General features: G+C 41.6%; 1 protein-coding gene across 1 annotated transcript in view; it reads left to right on the forward strand.

The window, feature by feature from the left end:
• Nucleotides 1-8,733: 8,733 nt before the first annotated feature.
• Nucleotides 8,734-27,706, forward strand: part of PAN3 (poly(A) specific ribonuclease subunit PAN3) — a 78,950-nt gene continuing 59,977 nt past the window's right edge. The window contains exons 1-2 of the mRNA XM_018070939.2: nt 8,734-8,851; nt 21,419-21,540. Coding sequence (XP_017926428.2) covers nt 8,734-8,851; nt 21,419-21,540 — 240 coding nt within the window. The remainder of the gene's footprint in view (nt 8,852-21,418; nt 21,541-27,706) is intronic.

Raw genomic sequence — 27,706 nt, forward strand, 5'->3', positions numbered from 1 at the left:
TACAACAACATGTTTTTTTGTGTAAATTTGGTGCAGCTGACTTTTTGCTACCTCACTTCAATTCTTATTTTCACAGCAGTTAGTTTCTACTTTCATGCACTGGCAGTATGCATAATATCTCTGAGTATTGACGAGAGGAAGAGCAAGCTGTGCTGTTACGCTGAAGAGCTCAAAAAAAAAAATCCAAATGAAGTTTGTGCAACACCATGGGAATACCCTGCCACATCTGTGTTGCGGGCCAAGGGAGATTTCTTGTGCTCAGTGAGCGCTTGTTCTACTGGTGACAGAGGACCTGCTGCAGTCATCTCTGAGAGCCTGAGGGCTGCCACCTAGGCAGGGAGTGGGGCTGTGCTCACACCAGGGGGAACAGGGAACTAGCACTGTTTGCAGGAAGATTCAAACCAAGCTACAGCTGCTCTGAAGTTGTTGCGCAGATGACTTGTCTAGGGAATAAAAATAAAGGCCTCCAGGCTCAGACGTGAGCCTCTAGGGACACAGCCCCTCTGCCCTCAGTCTGTCCCTTCTTGCTGCCCTCCTCAGAGCACAGTACTTCAGGAACTGACTCCTCATCCACTCCCGGTTGTCGGTGTGTGAAGGGTGGAACTGGCCCGGGTGTGGCTGAAGTTGCTGGCCTCAGCAAGCCCCCCTGGTTTGTACCAGGACAGGACATTGCAGTGGGGCAGACAGATGTCCCTGGCTTGCACAGCTATGCATCACAGTCAACAGGCAGAAAGTGGACCCAGTTCTAAGGGATAAGCTGAAGCATCTCCCCCAGGATTCCCAAGAACAGGCTGGGGGATTTTTATTATTCACCCAGCTGTTGTATTTTATGTATAAATTTATATTTTTTTATATTATTCATTCAGTTGTTATTTTTACTTGCTAAAAGCTAAGCATTCATTCTGCAATTGTACAGAACCTGGATAAAAAGAATCCCTAAGCAAATAAACACAGTGTTAGTAAAGCGTTCTCAGAAACCTGCCAGAGATGATATCTGGATTTTTTATGTTTCATTGATACCTGGTAAATAGCTTCTTCTGCATTAGGAAAGTCAAAACAAAAAGTAAATGGATGAGAACTAGACAGACATATCATACATAAAAGAAGACATAGAAAACATCCCAAAGGTAATTGCAGGGGCAATGGGGGAAATGGCACTGAGGCCAGCATTGTTCATGGATATGAACACATGATCTCTCACAAGACTGCCTTAGAAATACAGACTGAGGCAATAGCATTGTACTGTGGTGCTGAAGACAAGTTTGTGTGTGCTGCAGTACAAAGGAAGGAGCTGAAATGATATGAAAACTAGGGAGGTACATATTTGCAAAGATGCAAAAATCAGGAAAGGAAGTATAGGATTCCATTAGCCCTAAAGAAATCATTGCAAACAGGAAAAAGCCATGCTGGCAATAAAGCTTTCTTGGCTGGCATGTTGGCCCTTTTTTTTTCCGCAGCCCTCACTGATATGCAATCCCTCAGTGTGGATGAGGTTGTAAGACACCTCTGGAGATTGCCTAGTCCAACTCTATGCTCTCAGCAAGCGCAGGTCCCCAGAGCACACCCGGTAAGGTTTTAAATATCTCCAAGGATGAAGAGTCCCCAACTTTCCCAGGCAATCTCTTCAGCATTCAACCAACCTCACAGTATAAAAGTGTTTCCTGATGTTCAGAATGAACTTTCCCTATTTCAGTTTGTGCACATTGCATCTGGTCCTGTCACTGGGTACCAGAGAAATGAGTCTGACTCCCCCATCAGATATTTATACATGCTGATGAGGTTCCCCTCAAGCCTTCTCTTCTACAGGCTAAACAATCCCAGCCATTTCACCCCCTTCTTGTATGCCAGATACCCCAATCTCTTATCATCTTTGGGAAAACAAGAAGACCTGAGGAAATACAGGCCAGTCAGTTTTGGTACCTGTCAAGATCATGGAACAAATCGCCCTGAAAACCATGAGAAGACACGTGGAAAATAAGGAGGTGACCAGTGACAGTCAACATGACTTCACTAAGGGCAAATGGCACCTGACAAATTTGGTGGCCTTCTACGATGGGGTTACAGTGTTGGTGTCTGAGGGAAGAGCTACTGATGTCATTTACCTGGACTTGTGCAAAGCAAAGCATTTGACACTGTCCTGCACAACATCCTTGTCTCTAAACTGGAGAGACAGGAATTTGACAGTGGGACAAATCAGTGGATATGGATAAGTAATTGGCTGCATGGTTGCACTCAAAGAGTTGCGATCAATGGCTTGATGTCCAAGTGGAGAGCAGTGATGAGTGGCATTCTGCAGGGAGCAGTTTGGGACCAGCACGGTGCAACATCTTTATTGGTGACATGGACAGTGGGACTGAGTGCGCCCTTGGCAAGTTTGCCCATGACACCAAGCTGCGTGGGGCAGTCAATGCACTGGAGGGAAGGAGTGCCATCCAGAGGGACCTGGACAGGCTCAAGAGATGGGCCTGTGTGAACCTCGTGATGTCCAATATGGCCAAGTGCAAGGTGCCGCAACCCCAAGCACAACTACCGGCTGGGCGGAGCATGGATTGAGAGCAGCCCTGGGCTGAAGGACTCCAGGTTGTTGGTGGATGAGAAGGTCAATGTGACCCGGCAGTGTGCACCTGCAGCCCAGAGAGCCATCAGTATCCTGGGCTGCATCAAAAGTGTTGTGGTCAGAAAGTCGAGGACAGTGGTTCTCCCCCTCTACTCTGCTCTCATAAGACCCCACCTGGAGTACTGTGTTCAGTACTGGGGTCCTGGAAGGACATGGAGTCACTGGAGTGTGTCCAGAGAAGGGCCACAAAGATGCTCAGAGGTCTGGAGCACCTCTCCTATGAAGACAGGCTGAAAGAGTTGTGGCTGTTCAGCCTGCAGAAGAGAAGGCTCTGGGAAGACCTTATAGCACCTTCCAGTACCCGAAGGGGGCCTGCAAGAAAGCTGGAGAGGAACTTCTTACAAGGGTATGTAGTGATAGGACAAGAGGTAATGGCTTTAAACTGGAAAAGGGTAGGTTTTGATTAGATATTAGGAAGAAATTCTCCACTCTGAGAGTAGGGAGACATAGACTGCCCTGAGCAGTTGTGGATGCCCCATTCCTGGAAGTGTTCGAGCCCAGGTTGGATAGGGCCCTGAGTGATCTGATCTAGTGACTGGCATCCCTTCCAACACAAACCATTCATGATTCTGTGATCTTCATAGCTCTTCACTGGAGTCACTCCGGTAAGTCCATGTGTGTCTTGTACTTTCTTGTACCCCTTTCAACAATATACATATATACAGGTCTTGCCCTCAGAAAACAGGGGCTAGACAGTTTGTGCTTCTGTTCTGAAACTAACAGATATCTGCCCCAGCCACTTAGTGTTCACTGTTAGCATGACAATGACCTTTCTGAACACTTACATATCTACAAAGCAAGTAGATGCCCGTCCTTTGATTTAAAATTGGGAAGTGACCAAAGTGCTTTGTTTTCTCTCCACCTAACGCATTCAGCGCTGGAAACTGCTAGGATTCCATTGAAGATATTTTGCCTGGTGATTCAGCTGATGTGGTATCAGAAGTCTTAATGTACATGTCAGGTTTTCAGTTTAAAAGGTTTTGTGAAAGATGCCATCAGCTAGGACAGTTCGTATCTACTGGACTAAGCTGAAATAAAGTTATAAATTCTGGCATACTAACTTATTCCTAAAGATACTGAACTGTGGGTAGAAAGGGTTCAATGAAAGTTTCATATACACCTATATGACAGTAAAGCGTTGTTCTGAGTGAGCAGGGAATTTTTCCACCACGGGAGAGTGGTTTCTCTTACCAAGTATTTTATCCAAGTTGTGTCACATCCTGGTTGGCCTGTACTGCAACAGTCAGATAAAGCCTATGCCAGCGGGAGAAGCCACATGGTAAGAAATTCTCTAGCTAAACCATATGACCAGATTACCAGCACAGCAAAACTAGACTTACATTTTAGTGCTTGTACTAATATGAATTCTAGCTTAGGGCTAGACCTCTCCCCCATACATTATTAATATAGGTGTTAGCATAAATTATTAATGTAGGTGTTAGGAGAAGCACTTCAGGGTCAACTCCCAACTTGCTGCTTGATTTGAATTCAAAACTTCACTGAGTTGGAATTAATTTCTTTTTGCATGTGAATGGGAGTTCTTCCAGATGCCGTTAGTAAAGAAAAATGCCCAGCTGGGGACCCATGAGTATTGCCACAGCAGACCAGTGCACTCAATCCAATATCCTGACTGCCATATTAGTAATTCTCAAATACTTCAAAGGCAGATTAAAAAATCCTAATTTTGTGGAATAATCTCCTCAAGAGTGGCAATTTCCCTCAGACTTCAGACATCAGCTGCTATATATACTGAAGCATAAGGCTTTATTATTCTTCCTTCAAAAAATAAATGAGTAAATGCTAAATTCATGTCTAATATTACTGTGGACTCTGATCATGTCTATATTTTTCCTTAATAATATACTATAACGATAGACTTTAAAAGTTAAATTCAGATTATGTGAAAACTTTTTTAGGAGTATTTCCTGTGATCTATTTCAATAATATTAAGCAAAGCCAGTTTTGTTAGTAGAGATTATATCTTCTAATAGACAACTGGTACTGTTGAAAAAAACCTCAGTATTCAGGCATTACTTTTTCCAACTACTTGTTAGTTTAACAAGATTCCTACTTAAAAAAACTGTCTTGCCTATACCTTAAAAAAAAATCACAGCTACAATAACTCTTTCCCTTAAAAAGTATTATTATTCATTTGCATTATCTGATGCCAGCCTGCAGTTCAGGATCTGTTTCCACACGATTTACTAAATATGTTAATTCTGGGTCGACACAAAGAGAAACTGTCACTCTCAATAGCAGACATGGCTTTCTCAACAGTGGTTCAAATGTTAGGGGAGAGCTATTTGGCATTTGTGAGCTTTGGCTGGAAAAAAAAGAGCTCTTGTCAGGGCTTTCCTTTCCAAGGATTTCCTCCCCACCCCCATTCTGTTTTTCATTTAATAATGTTTGGTTCTGCCTTTCTGATAGAGCTCATAAAAACCCTGTCACTTCTCTATGGCTGCATGTGTGCATACAGAAGTGTTTCCCCATTTCTGGGTCGAAAAGCACACCACAGTTACCACTTAAACTACAAAGTGGGACAAGGCCCAGGGGTATCTATCTATTTCTCCTTCGTCTTGCTTCCTGAATTTTATGCAAAGTATAGCAATACGCTCCTTAGAGATGCCAGCTTCAATGATCATGGGACCTAGTTTTGTGAAAAAAATAACATAATCAATCACTACTGCAGGAATGCCTAGTACATCTCCATGCATGACATGAAGCTGGGGAGCAAGCTGAAGCAGATAGAGAATGGTCTGCGGGCGTCCTCAGCACTCTGGTTGACCAGCAGGAACAGGCAATAAAAATAAAAATCTGGAGGGGAACACATAATTAATGATGTCAGATTCCTATATGGACACTCAGTACCTTCAGGCCAAGTCCTTCTATATAGCTAACAGAAATGAACATATGGGAGTGGTGAGAGCTTGCCAGAGTCATGAAAAGAGGCTCATGCCACTTTGAGCCTCTTCCCATTATTTGCTTTGCTCTGTGGGCCGAGAGATGAGGGACGCTTCCAAGTTGTTTTGGTCCTCAGTGGCTCAGGTATAGTACTTACACTGATTTTGGTGGGGGAGAACCCAAATGTTCTTGGCACTGTACCACATACCTCATTGCTGTCTGGGCACTCGGGCTGGCAAAACCACGCTCTACTGCCCAGTCCACTATCTCAGTTGTTCCCACATCCAGTGGGAATGTTTTGAACCTGAGCTAGAGATTGTAGATAGAAAAAATGCGGGTCATGTACGTACAAGCCCATCTGTGTCCTTGTTCCTAACCTCATTGTATATATAATATTAGACATATGCACAGATCAGCAAAAGAGATGTGGGAAAAGCAGATTCACAAGGCTGAAAACACAGGTTAGAATACACTTGAGCAATGGGAGTGGCTATGCAACTGAAGTCTTTGCTTGGAAGAATACATTTCATGTTCAACCAGTTTACCCAGAAAAGGTATTACCCTACGTGTATCATCAAATCTCTTGTAAGATAACTTGATACCATTAAATCCACAACACCAAAGCCCTGGACTAAAGACCCACAGAGCTTGGGAAAGCTCTGGGTGAAAGCTGAGATATTTCTTCTCCCTTATTAATTTTTTTTGCATTCCCTTCCAACCTCCTCACATGTACATATAACTTCTCCACTCAGTGTGACCTTTCTGGGGCCAGAAGGGATGTCTTCCAGGGGACATCATATGTGGAATAAGGGGTCATAAATAGACTGCTGATAACCAGGCTTAAGCAGATGATGATAGAGGGTTCCTCTCTCTCCCCACACTTGGCAGTACCTCAACACATCTTCTACCTCCCATTCCTCTCTGTGAACTCAGGCACCCTCAAGTCTCCATCTGCCTTGTGCTGGCATTTTCCCAGGGCAGGAATTAGCAGGACAAAGGGAGAGAAAACAATTCATTCCCAGACTCTCTCCCCTCTGCAGCAGCTGAGGGAAGTATCATCCAAAGGCACCTGTGTGTAGCTGTAACAGCATGAGGAAGCCCTTGGTTTCACTCCTCAGAGGCGTTAACACTAATGCCAGGGGGCCAAGTGATACACAGCCAAGTGGTGCTGTGGGCACCTCACCTAAATCAGCCAGGACCACCACTGAGCTGTGTACCAAACCCATTTTGGTTATCTCAGAAGGGACAAGTTAGGACTGAAACAATTTCCATGGCTGGGGCGATTATGATGTCTGTCTTCCTTGTGGAATCTGCTCTGTTTTGGCTGAGCTCTGACATGGAGATTTTAATAGAGAAACCAATAGACTCGTTCCACCCTTTTGCCTGCTTTTCAAGCTTGGCGGAAGGTAGAAGCTGTGAGCTCTTTGCCCTACTGTTGAAAAAAAGCAGAAGGCTGAAAATTGCTGGGGAATGAGAGAAAGAAAGACTTTGATTTGTTCCAATGAGACAAGCTCACTCATTATTTTTATAAATGTCTTTTCACACAAACTGTGTGAAACTTTTTCACACAAAGCATCTCACACGCAGGCTCTGATTTTCTTTTCATTTTTAATAAGGCAGAAGGTTATAACAGACAAAAAGTAAGCTTAATTCTACTGTAAATGTTTTTCTTACGAAAATAATGTCAAGTGCACTTTAACATTTTTTTTTTCAAATATATATAGTCATTATTTCAGCGATTGCACCACAAGCTATGCCAACAAGTTTACTGAGGAAAAATTGAAAAAATTAAAATCTTGTGTAGCATTGCAAACGAGTCATTTAAAATCCACATAACAAAGTTCTCTACGCTCCGGGGAAAAGACTTCAAGCATCCTCTTAAAAACTGCCTCTCGTCTCCCGGAGAGAGAGAATCCCTCGGGGTGCGTTCCCCCTATGCCAGCAGGAAGGACACAGCCAGCGCGTGTTTTTCGGCAGGAAAGAGGTACAACACTTTGGGAGAGGTGGAACCATTTCAGGTCCTGCTCGGAGCGCCGGTATTTCGACCTCGACCCCGCGAGGGGGAGAAGGGTCGATGGCCAGCCTGGCAGAGAGCTGGAGCGCCGATCGGGCCCGGGGCAAGGGTCCGGCCGTGTTCCGGGGCTCACCCGCCGCCTTCCCCCGCCCGGTGCGGGGCGGTGACCCCGGCGGGCGCCGCGCGAGCGGTTAACGCCCCTCAGCCGGCCCCGGCCTCCCTGCGCCCCCGCCGGACACCGCACCGGCCGCCCTTAGCCTCCCGCTCTCCATCCATCCATCCATCCATCCATCCAAATTCCCTCCTCCCTCCCTTCCTTCCGCCCGCACCGGCTCCCCCTCCGGCCTCCCGGGCCCGCCCGCCGGCGCTTACCCAGGATGCCCGCGCCGGGCGCAGGCGCGGCCGGTCAGGAAGAGGAAAATGGCATAAACAACCCGGAGCGCGCGGACCGCTGAGGAGGAGGAAGGCGCGCCGCCCCGGCGCCGCCGCGGCCCCCTTTAAGAGGCGCGGGAGTCGCCCCCTCCCCTCCCCCTTCCGGAGCCCCCAGACCCGGGGTGACGGCGGTCCCGCGCCCTTCCCCCTGCCCGCCCCCGTCCCATGGTGCCCGACCCCGGCGCGGGGCGGTTGCCATGAACAGCAGCGGCCTGCCTCTGCTCGTCGCCGTCGCCGGTGGTGGGGCCGCGCGCGCCGCCGGGGGCGGGGTCGCGGGCGGGTGCCGGCGGCCGGCGGGCGGGCGGGGCCGCAGGCGGCGGGCGGAAGGGGCCGCTGAAGCTGAAGTTCTGCACGCTATACGCCAAGGACAAGGAACCTGCTCTACGGCGAGGAGTGCCAGTTCCTGATGAGGAGCCGGGCGCCGCCCCCGCCGGCCCGGGGCCGCCGCCCCCCCTCGGCGGGCTCCCCTGCTCGGCATCCCCCGCCCCGCCGCCGGCCGCCGCTGGGCCGGGATACCCGCCCCACGGGGCCAGCCTCGGGCCCGGCGGCGGCGGTGGGGGGCTAGAAAGGCCGAGCCTGGGGCAGGAGGCGGCGGAGGCGGCGCGGCGGGGGGCTGGATGGCCGCGCTGTCGAGTGCGTGCAGCGGGGCGGCGGGGGTGGGGTGGCGGCGGGGGCGCTGCTGGGTATGGGGGCGGTGGGAGGGCGGGCGGCGTGTTGTTCCTCATCCCCCGGAACGCCGCGGTGCTGCCGGAAACAAATAACAACAGCCATGGTGAAGGCGGGGGGCCCCCGGCCGGCGGGGGCTCCCAGGCGGACGGGCGGGCGGACGGGGCTGTGCCGGCCGCCCGGAGGGGACCCGGGCGGCACTGATGGGAAGGAACGGGCAGGTGTGTGTGGGAAGGGGCTCGTCCTGTCTGGCTTTGAGAGGCACCCTGGCAGCTGTGCGTCGGTCACTCCAGCGCTAGGCTTGGTGCAGGTTCACAGAACGTCTCTGCTCAAAGTCAAGCTGGGAGAAAAGAGGCAGCGCTTTCCGGAGTGGTACCCTCCGATGGGCGCTTCCAAACAACATATGTTGAGTTTTGGCTCTTGGATGTTTTAAATGTTCCGGCTGAAATATAACGTTAAAACTGTAAAAAAAGTACTCTAAATAACGATTCACCCCAACATGAGGAAGAACCTGTTTACGCTGAGAGCGGCAGAGCACTGGAACAGGCTGCTTAGGGAGGTTGTGGAGTCTCCCTCTCTAGAGACATTCAAACCCCACTTGGACGTGTTTCTGTGTCACCAGCTCTAGGTGGCTCTGCCTTGGCAGGGGGGTCGGACTAGATGATCTCCAGAGGTCCTTTCTAACCCTAGCGATTCTGTGATAGGTATCTACATTATTTACTAGTGTGAACAGAAATGGTTTAAATTTTTTTTCCCGAGTTTTTTTTTTCAGCCCTCATATACAACCCCTTTTCAAATGGTGAGAATTCAGAATGCCAGTATATTATTCATAGTGGCTCTGCTGTTACTGGTTGCTTGTGCATCTTTGTGATGTGCAGACCAATAGTTAGATGGTGTTTGCAGTACAGTGATTTTAATAACCAGTCATTTTGTAGGTAAAGCAGCACTTTGGCAGGCAAGCAAAAGATGTTCTTCAGAACAGTCATGCCTCTTTACATGAGTATATTAAGCTTGGCTGCATTATTGATTTGTGTCATAAACCTGGCATTTATTTACATTAAATGTCTTGTCTATTAAATGGTTACAACCATATTTTTTCTGAAATTAAGATGCTGCCATGCTGAACAGCTGTATGTAGGTTTTTAGTGCCTGATAAGTCTTTTGGGATCCTGCAGCTGCTGTTTTGCCAGGTGTGGTGAGCTTGTGCCACTGAGTATTCTCTCTGTAGTTGGTAGCTTCTCAGTATTGTACATTAACACAACACTGTCATGTGTACCCTTTCAGGAGGAGCCTGTAATATACAAGTGCTTAAGACTTTCTATTAAAAGCCTTCCGGATTTTTGGCATACTTCGGTTGTGCAAGCTGATGTCCCTCTTGCCATTCATTTTTTTTTATAGGTAGAAATATCTTGGAGAGATTCAGTAGCAATAAGGCAATCTTTGTTCATTTTTATTTTGGACAAAGTTAGGTGTGAAACACACTTTTTCCCTGTGTGAAAGAAAGTGACTAGGGGCTTCAGACTTGGGGAGAGGATGCATAGTTTGGCTTGTGGGTAAAAGCTGCTATATGAAGGCTGTTCTTGTAAAAATCAGTTAAAAAAATTTGCTCAAGCCCTAAATCTAAGAAAAAACCCTTCAGAATTTGTGTGTACTTGGAGGTTGGTACTGCTGAGCAGTTAAATTATTTGAAACACTTGCTTCTCTTGAATGTGTCAGAGGTTTAAAACTATATAGAGCTCCCTGCAGTTGTACCCATTGTGAGGAGTGAGGGCACCAAGAATGGAGAAACCCACTATGATGTTTTCAGTGATTGCCTGCTGGGAAGGCCGCCTCACTTGTTGTAGATTTGCAAATTGTAGGAGGCAAAAGCTTCGACTGGTAGAAGATCTTAAAGGAAGGAGACTAGTTAGGTAAAAGAAGTAAGGAAAAGAAGGACAGGGAAATTTAAGTTGAAGAGCCAGGGAATGAGCCTAGTTTTTCTAAGCTTCCTTGCTTTGCTATGCATTTGTGAAACAAATAAGGAAAATGGTTTTTCAAAATCTGGAGTTGATATACATGGGTGCTGACAAGGTAATATCTAAGTTCCTTACCTTGTTGATGACCTGTGGTGTTAACAGTATGATTTTCAAGTGGATGGAATGAAAGTTTTATTTCTATGAATGTAGGAAGTAATAGATAAAGTTGTATTAAGTAATAAAGTTCTGAGATAAGAACATGAAATTGGGAATTGCCAAAAATCACCTGCCTGTACAGTCTCACCGACTGTCTTCCCTAATTCAAAAGTATTTGGTGGTCTTAACATAGCTGTGGATGTCACCTTCTCTTCCTCTTTCCTCACTGGACCCCAGCCTCATTCAGTGCATAGAGCAGATAATACTCATTGACTAATTAACTGGGTAGTCCTATTTATTGTTAAAAGTGGGTCAGTGCCTCATTCTAACATGCGTGTTACTCTAATCCTGCTTTGAGTACAGGATTATTAATTTACTTATAGGTTTTTCTGTGGTAATCACAAAGGCCCCTCAAATACCAACGTATTTTTACAACATGTGGGGTAGGAATATTGAGTGACAAGAAAATGGTAAACAGTGAAAATACAAGAAATATTTCAGTGCAGAAGTATTTCGACATGAGAGTATGAAGTGGAATGAGCAGGTGACATCCTCAGAGCTAACCAGGAGAAGTTTCTCAGGCAATGTGTGGTTAAGCTGTTCTGTGCCGTAGATGTTCTGAATGCTAACAACTGACAGGATTCCAGAAGTGGTCAGATAGCGTTAGAAGAAAACTCTGCTTGAGATTATTTGATGCATCTCTGATTCAGACTCCTCTTCCTCTACATATGGCTGAGAGCCTGCTGGGAAATCCTGCTTTATCCTTGCCTCATGCGTATGCTTTTGTCCACATATCCACTGCTGTTCAGCGTCAGAGATGAGGTAGTGGGCTAAATGTGGCTTTGGCCTGATGGTGTGGCTTTTTATGTTCTTGGGGAGCAGGACTGACCATGCTGATGAGCTCTGCCCACTGTCCCCAGACTGTTTGACATTCGGAGCACATGTGTTCAAAGCATCATTCCTTCTCCTTCCCCATGAGTTGTGAATGCTCAAGCCTTCTGCATGGTTCACCTTCCGTATGCAAGGACTGCCTACAAAACAGGAAACATAGTTACTATTGCCTGTCTAAAATTTGATTAAAAAAGATCCTTTTCAGTAGAATCTCTGTGACAAACTAAGGAGGAAAGAAAAAGAAAAAAAAACCAACAAAACATTTTCTCCAGATTTGCTAGCTGCTAAAATCTACACATGGTGCTTTTCTAATAGAAAAGCGTGTCCCTCGTGTCAACCCAGTGAGCAGCAGTGGCAGCAGGACCAAATCTGTACTAGGCTGTAGAAGGAGGGAAATGGGGGAATGACTGGTACTTGATATTTAAGGGAAAAGATATGATGGATTAATAGGATTTTAAGGATTAGCCTAGGGAAGGATGGGGAGAGGGCATGGCAGCCTGAAAAATTTCTCTTCTTGTATCTGCTTTGTGTTCTCTCTAGCACTTTCTAACTTCTGTGAGCAGCAGACCAGCAGCCTGCTTTGATGCACGTGTCTGGCTTGTTCCTAGGGCACTGTCCCTTCTCAGTGCTGCTGGGATGGAGGGTCTGGAGGGAAATGTGGTTGTAGTATTAAAATGTGTCATGTATATATACCTAAGTCAGACAAGTTAAAGTTGCGTGGACATCTCAATCGTGTTTGTTAGCTTTCAACTAGTTGAACAGGTGTAATATTCCTTTGTGTGTAGACCTTATAGTAGATATTGATAGATACAAGCTAAAGTGTGACTCTGAACATTTGCTAACTTCCCCTCTGCTTTTTGCTGTAGAGTACATAACGCAGAGTGCTCACCCTTTTGTCTGGCCTCTGATTCCTATAAATGTGTCTAAAACCCCGAGGTGCTGAGCTGAGGAGTGCCAGCTACGCTCAGGGCCGGCAGCAGCAGCACTGGTGGGTGGGTTAGTGCCGCTGGCCAAGGAGCTGGCCATGGTGAAGGTGCTGCTGCTGTTGCCCAAGTTTCCTGTGCCTGGGGCTTGCCCACCCTCTTGTTGTTAGATGTTTTCATCTGGCTGTCTACTAGAAAGCCTTTTGCAAAGCCCTGCTAGGAGCCCTGTAGTTGAAATACAGGCCTGTGTTTCTGCAAGGTAGTGTTTTTCTGTGGCTACTGAGAAAACCTGTCTCTGAATAGACTTTACTGCCAGCTTGTGAGAAGGTGGAAAGAGACTTCAAGACTTGGGGTGTGTTTGGGTGGCCTAATAAAAGTATTCTGTCTGTTTTTGTAGCTCATCACTCACATGGTATGTCTGGTCAGAGCAGTAGTGGCCTCTGCTGTAGCCAGTCTATGCGATTGATTAGTGGTTAGCTTAGTGAGCATTACAGCTGAGGTTTTGTGAAATCCATAAATATGCTAGGATTGGTGTGGAAAGACCTAGCCATTTGTATATTTTTTGCTTTTTAAGAGGTGTTTGAGTTTTTACACAGTACATTCCTTTTTAAACAAAATGAAGCAACGGATATAGAAAAAATGGGAAGACAGCCATTCAGGAAAACAGGTACTAAAGGTAATCTGTTACATTACACTTCTTGATGCAGTGAAACAATGGTCAGGCTTATTCTAAATATGGATTTTTCTTATCTTTGGTAGCATTTCAGTATTTACAGGTTGAAATATTTAGAAACAGTTATTTCAAACTTTTAAATAGTTACAGTATGTCACATACTGGTCACTTTTCCCTGGGTTTGTTTCTTCTTCACTTCTATGCAGAAAATAGGTGTTATAGTAAAGGTGTATGATTGAGAATTCTACTTTCACACATTTATACTTTTTGCAGATGATGCTGTATTAGTTGTGTACCTCAGTTGCTTGTTTGTTTGTTTTTGAGAGGTGTTTTCCTCTTTAATTTTCATTATACTTTTTCCAGGAGTAGACAGATCATACAATTTTCATCTTGTTTTGCTCTGAATATTTTTAAGAAAGGGGGAGACAATTCTGAACATTGAAGAGACATTTGGAGACAGAGACAATTGAGAATTGAAGAGTAAAAACAATAACCAGTTAGAGATGCATGAGAGAAAATGAAAATTACTGATTTCACTTAATCACTTTTTGTCTCTTATGTCAGCTCCAGAAATCAGGAAATCAGACATGGATTTTCTTGTTGCTTTTACATGTTTCATGTGGAAATCACAGAATCACAGAATGTTATGAGTTGGAAGGGACCCATAAGGATCATGGAGTTCAACTCTCAAGCGATTGGCCTGTGGCCTGTAGGAGGAAAATTTTTGAGGGGAGCTAAGAAAAAAGAAAGGAAAGAAAGAAAAATGTCTCAGTCTACCAAGTTATATGTAATTTTGAGGGACAGTTTTATCATATGAAACTTAAAACCCCACACTATTAATCAGCTTTGAAGCTGATTTTATCTGTTTATTCACTTTGTGGGGTTTTTATATTGTATGGGAAATCATTCAAAGTCCAAATATTTCACAAGAATTACAGATGCCTGAGGAGTACTGGTAACTACTTGTTTCTGGTAGAACTCACTCTGTGTTGGGTATTGAAGAATGTAAAGCAAGCACTATTACTCCTGTAATTGTCTTCCTGCTTCAAAGGCAAACATGAAAAGGAGCGTGTGTGGATAGTTACATTATGTGAGCAAACTCTATATGCTGTATCTTAATAATTTGATGCTTGTTTTTCAAGATTCAGAACATCCTTATTTATTTTCTATTTAGCAGGTATTAGATAACTGGGTTTTTTAGGTATCACTGTAGGAGTGCGCCTTCAGGAATTCTTTGAATGTCCAGAAAATAGTGACTTTGGGGTCTAGCTCAGAAAGAGTTCCTTGTGTAAGGAGCCACCTAGAAGCAAATTTAGATGGCTGTGGGAAAAGCGGACAATTGGTGAGAGTGGTGTGATAAGCACAGGCAGAAGCATTTCTGTAGAACCTCCAAAGCAGAAAAAATAATCGTGGCCATGAGGCAGTTGATGAAAAGGGAGTCAGTGGAGGGACTCCGGTAGTAAGCTGATGTGGCTGATGTTTTCCTCATCTGCTGCTTTCTAGTGAAGATGTAATGCATTATACCACCAGAAAAATGGTGTGGTCAATCACTGTGTATTGGACATATCTTGGAATCGATCACACCCTTTGTGTGTGCATTTGTGTATTGGTTCCACAAGTCTTTCAGTAGTTGAAAGAGTTCCAATTATGTGATTGTTTTGTTTGATCTTCAAAGATATTTTGTGCTTAGAACTTACGTGTGTTTTTTTAATTTGCTTCCTAGCAGCATTTTACTCCTGACTGGTTTTAAATTTGAGAATAGAGATTTAGAAACAAAGTACAGATGTACAAAAGTGAGATGAGAGATCTGCGTTGCACAGGTTGTTGTCAAGTTGGTCATGCAATATGTGATTCCTGTAGTCTGTGGGTAGAGTCCCTTAATTTCAGTTGGTCTAATGCTGAGGCAGCTGGCAGGAAGACCTTTTATGCATTCTCCCCAGCTGCTGTGAAAAATGTCCTAATATTCTGTTCAGGTTATCTGCACACACTTCATGCAACTATGTTTATTAAAAAAGATTTGATTTTTTTGTTAGGGGTAGGCTATAAAACCAAAAGCTAAGTGTTTGAAAAATTTGATGTAGTTTGTTGAATAGTTTGATACAATGTTTTAGGAATTGCGAAAGCTCTTGGAGAGGGTTAGTTCTGAAAGCTATGATATTAAGTAATTACATTACTTTAAATTGCTGTTTCTGATAAGAGTAGTTCTGATGACTCTTTTGAGAAAGTATCAACTTTAATTTGTATTATCACTGTGCTTTTGGACTTGGTCCATGATGAGGAGTCCAGCTGCTCTAGACTCTGTACTGAAACTTTTACAGAGCAAAAGGATGGCACCTATCTTATTTTTTAGTCTTTGTCAGATGCTTCTATGATATGTGAGATAAATAAAAAAGAAGGTAGTCCAGTCATTTAATATTATGGTAAAGATAGCTGTTTTCCTTTGCTTGCCCATGAATATCTCATTGCCTAGTAGGAGTGTTTGTAAATAAGGCAGCATTTCTCAAACTGTTTTGCTTCCTGCCTGCCTTTCAGCCAACTTGGTTTGTTTGTGCTGCCTGCCCTCCAACTGCACTCTCTGTTGCAGCATCTGAACCCAGGTGTGTGCTTTTACTTATGCCTCTCATAGCTGGGAGTGTGGTTCACTTTCTTTGTCTGCTGCCTCTATTTCAGCGATTCTTAGTCTGTGCTTCAAAAACATTGCATTAAATGAGAGAGGCATAAAAACCATCAGAGAATCCCATTTCCCCAACAAGTTCTAACCGTAGTGGCACTGTAAAGAAGGTAACACTGAGTATATGTACTAGTGTGTAGTGCTTATGAACTGTTAAAGGTGTACAAGTGAGGTTAGCACCACCAGCACATGATTATTTCCTGATGCAAGTAAATGTACATGTCAGTACAAAGCAAAGGAAGACAAGCATAAGCTTCTCTGGCACTTTGGTGCTTCTAGGAGACTAAAAGGACACAAATCTTAAATGACTTACCATAGATAGGCTTTGTATACAAGTTTTATTGGTTTTGTCTCAATATTAGGATAGCTATCTCTGTAAAATTCCACTGGAGATATGGCACTGTAGTTTTTACTGCTTCATATCTAGCTGAGATAACACCTTGTCCCTTGGATGCACATGTATACAATGAACCTATGGTTCAGTTTACCAAGCTGTGAAAAGTGCACTGTTGCAGTGCTGAGGGTTTAAATCAACATTATATATAAACTTTTTACCCAACATAAAAATAATTGTACAATGTTTTTTAAGCAGTGATAATAGCAAAATGAACTATTTCAATCCATGTTCTGTTACCTTTCCAGAAGTCTTTAAACTGTTGTTTTGAAAAGTGTCAGCTGGATCTGTTGTGGCCTTACTTTAGCCCATTCATTTTGGGGGCAATATATCACATTACTAGAAAGGATGCTTTTTTATATTAAGAAGAGTGTCTGAGATGATAAGTGCTGATAACTAGGTTCATAAAAGAAGCGGTCTAGGATAATGCAGTATTTGTTTACTCTTCAGTGAAATGACAGAATGAAAATATCAGAAATGCAATCTTTTCAGGTAGTATTAGTATTCAGATAGTGCTGGTATTAGACAAGACGAGCATTAGACTAAAACTAACCGAAAGCCACCAGTTTTGTTGAAGCGCATATGATGAATTCATCATAGTACTACTCAAGCACTTAGGCTATGATGAGATACTTTGTTTCTGAAAAATATCTTTGTAATAAGGAAGACAAAAGTAACTATGCTTTTTTTTTTCCTCTTTGGTGGGTGCATCTGATGGGAAGCCTACTCTCTGCTGAATTCTGTGGGAGAGGAATTATATAAGAAGATATTTATTTTTAATTGCAGTTGTCACATTAAGCTACAGTGTTGCTCACCAAGCAAGAAATTTATTAGATAATGTGTGTATAAAGAATGGAAAACCTCTTCTGAATTTCTCAAGATGTTCTATTTAGTTTCTTTCCAGATTTGCCAGGACATAACTTCTGTCTTTAATATTGATGGAATTTAGAAATTTGTTCTTGTTTTCACATGTGCTTACAAAACATGGTTTTCCCCCCCCACACTGGATTTTTAGTTTTTCCCTCATACTTCCATCTTTTCTCTGACTTGCCTAGTCAGCCTTTCTACTTTTATAAGAAAGTTGTTACTTCTCTCCAATAAGAACCTGTTGAAAATGTATACAGCTTCAATGCATGGATAGTACTGTTACACAACAGGAAGGCTTATCCCTTTTTAAAAAGAAAAGCCAATTTGGGATTTACCTAAAATTGTCTAAACTTACCTAAGGTTATAATCAATGCTTTAAAAGAGAAAATTTTTTTTATTTTTTATTCTAATAGCATGGTGTGTGAAATATTGGGAAGTTGCTTGCAATTGTTATATAGGAAAGATTTGGATACGTAAATTGAATGTGAATTAGTAAACATGTGAGAATAAAAACTTTATAAGGACTAAGATCTTCTTCTTCCAGCTTAGGCTTCCATTTTTTTTTTAATACCTCACTGCTCATGTGGTAAAGTGTGCCCACTTCTGTAGACCTTTTATGGATTGCTTGTGATAAATAATTTTACTTTTATTCATGCTCTGAACTACTGTGGCTTTCCAGAAGCAAGTGAGAATTTCTGATTTGCCAAATGTTTGACAGAAGGAGGATAAAGTCATCTTCTTCTCATAGAGAAGGCCAGGTGCTAAATACAGTAAAAGTGCCTTGGCTGTTTAGGTATTTGCTGGGCTTTGAACAGTGTAAAAGCTGAATGCCCCTTTGAATGCAAATGGAGGATGTAGTGAACACACTTTTTGTTCTATAGGCAATGCAAGAATTTTTTTCATCTTTTCTGCAGTCTTAATTTTCTTGCTAATTACTATTGGGAAGTCACTTTGAGGAAGCTAGTGTTGAGTTTTCTTTTGAAGGCAATAGGTATGCTTGCCACTTCTACAGCATTCTCTTCTAAATATGAGCTACTGCCAAGAAAACTGTCCTCTGCTCCAGTGAGTGTACTTCTGATGGTTTTTTTTTTTTTGATTGTTCCTGTGGAATATGCTTTCTTGTGGTCGTTGTCCCTCTGCTGGTGGCATGTTTCTGAACTGCTTGGAAAAGGACAATGAAAATCGTCATAGTTGAAAGCCATCTTGAAATTGCTGTGCTACCAGTGGAATTGAGCAATGTGAAGTACTGGAGTACAGCAATTTGTAGTAATGGCTCAAGGAGGCTGATTGGAATGGCCATACCATTGCACGTAAGTACAGAGATGGCCTTCCTGCTGCTAGATAAAAAAATGTTCTGGAGTAGCTTTTGCTGTCTGGAGTGCCCAGTTAGATATCAGTGTGCCAACAGAAAGCCTAAATTGTAGCTTTGAGCAGCTTTAAGTGTCTTGGAAAAGGCTTGCATAACTAGTACCAGCAGTAGAAAGGCAGCAGTGTCAGAGATCTGCTTTGTCATTCCCAGCAGCATCTTCAGCCTTGCTCAGCTCTGGGGTTGCTGCCCAAAGCCTGCTCCTGCTTGCAGCTTGAGCTGCCTGGCACTTAGGAAGCTTTATCCAGAGTGGGAGCAGAGCACCTGGTGCTGTATTTATCTCCTAGCAAGGTTACTGGCACTGACTCCAGTGCTTTGTTTGAATAATGGGTGACTGAGCTGTACCAGTGGTCTCGAGTTACTGGAGGTCAGCTCTGGGGTTTCCTTGCACCTAGAGGGCTCTTCACATGCCTTACTGCTCTGTGTGGCAAAACTTCCAAATTCTCATTTGCCCCTTTCCAGTTTGAAAGGTTTTGTGCGTTAACTTTATATGTCTAATGGAGAAACGAAGGTCCATGGATTCTCGTGTTGAGTCTAGCATAGTGAGAAGCAGTGAAAGAAGCAGAAAGAATAGTCTTTCTTAGTTCTTCAACAGAGCCTGAAGGATTGGTAAAGCTGATGGTGTCATCTGAGGAAGTAGCTTGCCAGTTGGTTAAAAATTGGATAGAATCTGGAGTTTCTGGCTAAAGTGTGAGATGAAATAACAGATACACTGTTGAAATTATGTAGTGTACCTTGAAATGACAGTTGTTCCTGGAAATGCTTGGTCAGTCAAGTGGTAGCATCTTTTACAGTCAAGAAATAGCATAAAAACAGAGAGATTTTTTGATAGTGGCTGAAATGCAGGCAGAGAAAGCTATATCGGAAATGCTTTTTTACGATAATTAAAAACCACAGTGAACTCTGAAAATTTTATGGGCAAACTAGACTGAAACTACTTACAATTGAACATGAATTTACTATATTTTTATTTTCTTCTATGAACGAGTCCTAATATTTTCACGATGCCAGAAAATGATTGTGTTAAGATACTAACCTTCACAGTGTAGGTTAGGGAGTGACTGTAGTGGATAGGATGAGACAGTAATTGGCATTACTGCAGACATTAATATTTTCCCTGGTACAGTAGTTGAACCATAAAATAATTTTGTTAAACTTCTGAATGTGAATTTCCCAAATGAAGGCAAAGGAGGAATAGAAAGACAAATCCAAAAAGTTTTGTCTTCTTGTAGGGCTGTAGCAAGAAGACTTCTGAAGCTTCTATGTGGCTACTTATCTAAAATTATGAAGGAGAATCTAGGGCATGGATAGTGGAGGGAGTTTTATTTTCCTATTATCTTAGCTAACTTTTAAGACTTTTTAAGAAAGAAGTTGCAATTTGTTGGTAATTAGCATCTTTAAAGTTTCTTAGATATTTCCTTCAAACCTACAAAGTGTACAAATAATATTCTAGATTAGGCAGTAGTACTTTAAGAATTGCAAAACTGGCATGTATTGCCACTGAGATATTTATCTCAGTTTATTTGATCTCTCACATACAGCTCTTCATTTGACGTGCTGTTGGTGTTACCCCAGTTGGCTGGTTCATACAGCTCCAGTCCTGGGGAGTGCAGCTGGGCAGTGTTTCCGTCTGTGGTGTGTGTGCTACTAGTCATTCTCTCTTCCAGCCCTTCCTGTGATTATGTAGGACTGTACTTCTTTTGCTGTTTCATCCGCCTACTGCATGGAAATAGCTCACCAGGTCATGTAGGCTCCTTTGGAGGGAAAATTCCTGTTCTGATGAAACTTGAGGGTTTATAATATGCATTCCTTTAGCTGTGCCACAAAGTTGCATTTTATTTCCTTTAAGGGTTAGGATCAGGAAGTTGTTTCCGGGTGTCACCTTCTGGCTACAAATCCTCCCAGAAGTTCAAGTTGGATAGTTTGGTACAGGATGTTCTTCTGTGTTGGATGTGTGCCTTCCTACTTTGGAGCTACCCGTTACTCATGCCTATTGGCTTGCAGTGGCCTGGCCATTGTGATAAGTGTCTTTACAATTCCATGTGGGTGTTTTTATGGAAGGTTGATTTGAACTGCAGCTTGTATACCATTGCAAATACCTTTTTTTTCTTTTTTTTTTTTTTTCCTATCAAAGTAATACCTGCTTGAGTCTTTTGTGTTAATTATGACTGCTTCTTGTTCTTTGTAGTTTAACAAAAAAAAAATTAATTCAATTCTATAAAAGTTCTGTACTTGTATGTCATGCCCTTGCTTCTAGATGGGATGAATTTCTTCTTAAATCCTTCATGCTGGCGTTCAGTCTGAAAGATTTTTTTTTGGCTACATTTTATGAGAATGTTGCCACTTTATGAAGTATGAAATAATGAACACTGTCATATGCTTTTAAGGAAGCATTTAAAATGTTTGTGGTTTCTGTGAAAGGGCTTGAGATATTTTGAAATGTACATTTTCTATATGTTACCCTTTAAAAGAACCAGTACATCCAGTTGCAAACTCTCCTGAACAAATATGTTTCCAAGAAGGGTATGCAAGAATATAGGTTTTCATAAAATGAGCTTGCCTTCTAGGTTTTTTTTAATTCATTTATTTTCTTTTTTATATCATTACTTACCTTGCTATTCTTGTTTCTGAAGTTCAGACTCCTCATCATCTCTTTCTGCATTTGTGCTGTAACTTCATGCTACAAATGCTCTCATTTAGCAACCTCTTTCATAAACTTTCTTTTTCATGCTGTGCACTAATATGTTTCTAGTTGTTTTGCTGAGAAGATGGTAGTACCAACCTTTTCCTCTTCTACTCTCTGCCAAAAAAATATGTAAGAGATATTAGCATATAAGCCCATGGTAAACTAATTTTTTTTCTGAAACATTTTTCTGTTTCTTTTCCTTCCAGTTCCTGGAATAGATGGCGGTGGGTTAGCTGATGCTAATCTAACAGATTCCTACTTTAGCACCAGCTTTATTGGCGTTAATGGATTTGGAAGTCCTGCTGAAACGAAGTATCCCATGATGCAGGTAATAGCAGTGATTTGTATAGTGTTTCATTAGTTCTGGCTGGTGCTACACCAAAAAGGGAAAACTGTTCAAGAGTCAGGACCAATGGAGCCTTCTGGAATGTCATCTTATACAGAGTATACGCTCACTTTAATCTTGCAAATGGAAATGAAACAGTATCATTGCTTTAAAAATAGTCTCTATCAGCACTTACCTGAGCTGTTGTGTCGGGCTTTGCCACATACATTAACTCTGTGTTCCTAGATTTCTTGTTAGGCTCATAGCTTTTGATAGCTTTTTATTAAATATATACAAATTAGGTTTTGAAACATAATCTAAGATCAAAAGTTACTGAAGCAAAATGTGAACTGCTAAATCTGAAATCACTAGGCAAAAATTACAGAATTTGTAAGCTCAGACTCAGGTGGTGTTACGTTGAATTCACATTTAAATCTTCTGAGATGTTTACCTGTATTTGTCGTGTTCTGTAGATGTTGGCATAGGAACTCCCTTGAAGTAGAATTTATTGTGTAGGTAGTATTATGCAAAATTTACAACAAAAGACTGTATTTAAAACCTAAATGAGTATCTGTGGAATTAACACATGAAGTACTATAACAAGTCCCTCAAAGTGTTATGCTTTTTAAAAGAAGCATGGTCTGTCCATGAAAAGATGATCTGTCCTGTATTTAACAAACCAGCTTCTGGTAAACGAAAGAGAGCACAAGTCAAATAGTTCACACTGAGTCCTGACAACAACTCTCTTCTTTTATATCGAGGAAACTCTCCTTATGAGCTTACTTTGATCTCAGTTGTGGCTGTATTATGGATTGAAAAATAACTCAGCAAAAGGTGGGAATTAATTAGGTGTGTTCCCTTTTTTCTTTTTTTTTTTGTTTGACTGTGGGATTTTTTTTTTAATGCATGTTTTCAAGAAGGCTTATTTATTTCAAGAAGGCTTTCATATTCAACAGAATTGCCAAAGTATGGAAATGTTTTACTGACAGTGATGCATGACTTAAAAAGAAAAATTTTAACCTCTGATCCCAATGTGTACTATTGGAGCTGGCAGTTAAAAATGTTTTGTATCACTGAGGTCATAAAGTTTTACATTTTTAGCACAAAGTCATTGTTTTGTGTCCTTAAAGTGTATTCTACAGAAACACAAATTTTTAATTTTAACTCTTTCTTCTAGAAAGGCAATATGGCATGCATCTAACATGAATGCTCGTAGGATTTTTAAATACTAATGCCTGTGAGATTACAGTTAAGGCATTGTTGTTTCTCTTTGAGAAGAAATTGATGTCCCTCTTGCCCATTCGAGGCTAAGGAAAATTACTTCTGAAGAAAGGTTTCATTAGTATTGAGAAAGTGCTTACAGGCATTAAACTACTGTTTAAAAAACATTCCTTTATCTTTTTTTCCCTTTGAATCATATAATTTAAGTTCTTGTTTGCGTAGGTAAAGCTGGTAATGCTGTCTGTTTTGATTCTGTCAGCTACTAAGTTAAATCCATACCAACAAAGTTTAGTCACTTGGAATGAGTTTTTCCATGACATTCAGCCCTTTGGAGAACAAGACAAAGAAGAAATTTTAGTGGATTTCACTTTAAATAATACTAATTTTTTATGATTTGGAACAGAGACTTTAAATCTGATAGATTGGTTATTGTGTCCAAATCCTCTCCAAAGAAAGGATTTGCTTGCTCTCTCGGAAAATCTATCCAGATTTTGTCACTTGATTAAACCTTTGCAAAACTGGTTTATATAGGCCCACTGGAGACTTCCTAGATGTTAGATAATTTTCCAAAGATGTAATCTGCGTTGGCATGTTCCAGCTTGAGTACATTTTTGCAGTTATAGCTCTGGCCTAATCTAAGCCTTGCCTGAACTCCAAGCAGGAATGCTGATCTGCTTCATTTGCCTCTTTTCTTCCACTTCAGACTGAAGCAGAATGGAAATGGATCTATATTTAATGAAAGACAGCTGCATCTGGGTTAATTGGAGCAGAGGGGTCTGTACGGGAAAAGAGAATTTATATTGTGGGATTAGAGAAACTTAGCTGAAATGAATAAAGAACTAGGAAAGGCTGAGCAAAGGGACTGAAGCAGAGGGGAGGCATTGGTGGGACACTTGTAGGATGGGGACTGGAATTGTACAAGTGAAATACACAGAAATTGAACAAGGAAAATTGTTATAATGCAAAGGTGGGTCAATGTAGGGTGGAGAGAACAAATCCATGTGCCTATTTCTCTCCAGGTCCTTGAATCAAACTAAAGATACTGAAAATTTAGTGTTCTGCCATCAATGAAACATCAGACATCTTCTGTAAAATATCTCATTAATTCTCAGTTTTGCTTTTGCAGATGGAAGCATCAGTTCCATGTGAGTTAGCTTGTTATCTCTGGTGGCTCTGTGTAGTTCACAAATAGATGCTTCGGTGATGCAATAGGAGGCAACTTTCTCAGCTTGCTTTTTAAAATTGGGAAATTGCACTAACATGTGAATAAACACATTGATAGAAAAACACTAGTAAGATGCAGTTAGATGTTAAGAAATGGTAAGTTTAGGTTGCCAGTGCAGCCTTGAGGTTATATATTGAGATAAATTTCTCATAATGTTGTATGATTTTTTCCAGTGGGAATATTATTAGTGGAATTTGTTCAGTACTGAAGATGTGTGATGCATCTGTGTGTAATGAGTATGCATTTGATATTTGATTTAAGTGTTCATCTTACAGTTCTGTGCCTTATTCCTGCATGGTGTTCACATACTTCTTGTGACGACTGTTAGTTGGCAGTGCACTTTCCTGTGCAGGTTACAATTATTCCATTAAATTTTGTGGGACACTTTCCATATCAAAGAATAAAATAGTTTGCATTTTATAGATGCATGAGAAGAAAAAGGATAGCAGTTGAACAAGCAATGCCCCAACAGTGCTGGCAAACTAGAGACTCCAGAGTTTTTGAAACTAATCTTTACAGCTGGAAGGTGGGGAATGGAATTAATGACCACCAGTAGAAGCTTGGTTCAAGTTGCTTCACTGGCCTCAGTCTAGCAAAGATAGTAATAAAGTCAGTCTCTTCTGGGTAATGCTCATTTCCTGTTACCATGAGATAATTTTTCTGCACTCCTTGTTTTATTCACCTTTCAACATAATCATCAGGGATTCAAATGAGTTGTCTTGACTATTCCTATTTAATCTCCTGAATGTAATTGTCATGTACAGCACATAAAATAAAGGTTTGTTGAGTGTGTGATTGTATATATTGGAGTAGTCATAATGCGTAGGTAATGGAGTCAAACTGCATCAAGCAAAGCTATATCTAAATTTTGCAGTTATCACATTTTTGTATGCAGTACCTAATCTCTAAAACTGATAGTGTTAAATAAGCACAAAAAGGAAGAAAAGTAAAAGTGGATTGTATGATGATGAATTGGGAGTGAATGTGCTGCTTTGATCATGAATAACATAGATGAATAGTGGTCAACATTTCTGTAGAATGGATATTTGAGATTGCATTCCTATTTGTTGAAGAATATTTTATGAGATCTAGGACATACCATGGGGCTTAAATTAGTGGTGAAAATGCAATTAATGGCAACGATTGCTTTGCAGTGGGGAAAATAGAGCAAAAATCTGTGGTACAATTAGGAAGAGGCAGAATTTTTTGAAGTGGCCGTGCTCTAATTCTTCCTTTCTAAAAAATATCTCTTGGCCCCGTCCTTCTACTTCTTCTACTACGAAGGCCTTTGCTGTTAGCCAGCCTCTCATTGCCTCCCATTGTCTTCTTCTGTTGTTACTAACTCAGTTTCCTATTGATTAATAGTCTTCTGTCCTCATTGGTTTGTGGTTTTCCATGATAGTGTTGTTTCACATATCTTTTCTTCCCTGTATCTGCATATGCTTTCATATGTTGTATTAACAGTATTGTCTTCTAGCTTATCGAAGCACGTATTTTCTGTTTTCCCCTTCTCTAATGACAGAGCAGGCCTGCACAACACATGGCCCATAGCTGTATGCTGTCCTTGAAGCTGTTCTCTTTTTTTGGCATAGCAGCAGCTGCCAAGAGACAGTCAGAGGTGTGGTTCAAGAAGCAGCTCATTGCTTTTGGCATTCCCAGCAGTGAAGAGACAAGAGCTGGCTGGCTGGGATGCTTCTAATGCTTGGCTGTTTGCTCAGTTACAATGCCTGTGCTACTTGGCTGGGTGGTGCCTGTGTTCCTCTGGCATTAGTGCTGCCTTTGACTAACTTGTGGCTTGATCAGAGATGCAGGTGGTGCAGAAAGGAGCTTTAGTAGTGTTTTGTTGGGCTGTTAAAAGGGTATTATAGCAGGATGAAGCAGAGAAGTATTTTGATGTCAGAATTTTTAATGTATTAGAATTGAGCAATTTGGTTGTAAGAGCATAAAACAGTAGAAGGTGCCTTCCTGTGTTGCTTCACAGAAGTCTGGTTTTCTTTATTTTAATGGGATGAGATTTATAACTACATGGCTTCCAGTGGACTGCAGGTTATGCAGAAAAGAAAAATCACAGGTTTTCAATTAATCACCTTAATCAAAATAAAAAAGGGGGTAACAGGCTTCAATATTGAAGTTGGCAAGGCCAAGCAATGGAGAAGAATTGGTCTTGCTTGCTTTTACCATGCTAATTTTGGTGTACTAACCATTCTCGAATAGCCTGAGAAGTAGAGACCGTGCTCACTTCAAAGCCTTGCAGCTGAATAAACACAAAGACCTTTGTTGCCACTGCTGCATCTGCCAAGAGTCAAGTAATAAAACTCTCCTTATAGCACAGAAACTTGTAAATGTCTTCAGTTTTTTCTGTTGAGGACTGAGTGGAACTACAGGCATTTTATTTTAAATATGAAATTATGCAGTTGTTTTCATAATGCCTTCTGAAGAAATCCAGTTGCTTTGGTTCAAACAGTTGAGTGGGACATGCTGTGTAGATGGTGCCAAATATGCTAACTGTTGAAGACAAGTTACGGATTGTTTAGAAACAATCCGTAGGTCACAGAATCTGACAACTAAACGATTGGTTTGGTTATGACAATCTCATTCTTTCATAGGATAGTTTCTTTTATAGTCCAATTAACATTATTTTAAAAATTATAAAAAAATATTCTGAAATAAAGTTCCAGTAAAACAGTATTAAGATGAAGAGAATAGATTGTGACATGCAACAAAAGATTTTGAGATGGCAGGCTTAGCACAGGAATGACCATGAGGAAAATGTTTATTTTCTCAGAGTTAGGGCAGGGAATATGGAGAAAAAAGAAACAAATATAATCTCTTACATATTTTGGGGAAAAGAAATGGTGGAGAAAAAAGCAAAAGCATTCACTTAAGTCTTCTGAGCTATGTAAAATTAAATTTGTCTGCATCAAAGTTTTATTCTCTATCTTGATGAGAATTTTGTAATATATACTTTAGTGGAGGGAAATAAAAGTAAAGCAAACTTGTCTTAAGTGCAACTATAATTTTGGGTTTTGCTACTGAATACTGAAAGGTGGAGGCAAGGTGGTGTATACCTTTAGAAGGTGGGAATGTTTCTTGTAACACTTCTTTCTCGTATACTGCACCAAGGAAGTATTAAGAAGAAGGTGAGTGGTGTTCTGGAGTGCATGAGGTAAAACACTGCTAATGGTTTGAGAGGTGATCCTTCCCTTCTGTTCATCAGTGATGAAGTCACGCCTGGAGTGCTGGGCCTCTCAATACATGAGAGACCTGGATATACTGAAAAGAGTCCAGTGAAAGGCCACAAAGATGATGCAGGTACCGGAACATCTCTCATGTGAAGAAAGGCTGAAATAGAAAAAACTTCGTAATTTCTTTTAAGGGAGAGGGGCAGGATGTATTCCAGCCAGCCTAGTTGAATTTTGACTAGTGTTTAAAGAACCTCAATAAATCATAGCAATAGGCAAAGGAAAGGAGCTTATTGGAACTGAGCGACATTGGTGTCGTAGTTGGTTATGACAAAGTTGTCTTTCTGTATTAACTTCCAAATGATTAAAGTCTTGATATCTTAAAGTCTGAAGCTCTCATATGGGTGCACTTGCCTTCCCTGGCAGGTGTAATATTTAATTTTCTTCCACTGTTAATGGTTACTCTTACCTTTGTGGAGCTTTCATCCTTTGGGCCTGAGGTGCTTGTGATTGTATTCTTCTTGAGATTGAGTTTATATGA

The sequence above is a fragment of the Manacus vitellinus genome, unplaced genomic scaffold (assembly GCF_001715985.3).
Source record: "Manacus vitellinus isolate BGI_N305 unplaced genomic scaffold, ASM171598v3 scaffold_2_pilon, whole genome shotgun sequence".
Classification (NCBI taxonomy): Eukaryota; Metazoa; Chordata; class Aves; order Passeriformes; family Pipridae; genus Manacus; species Manacus vitellinus.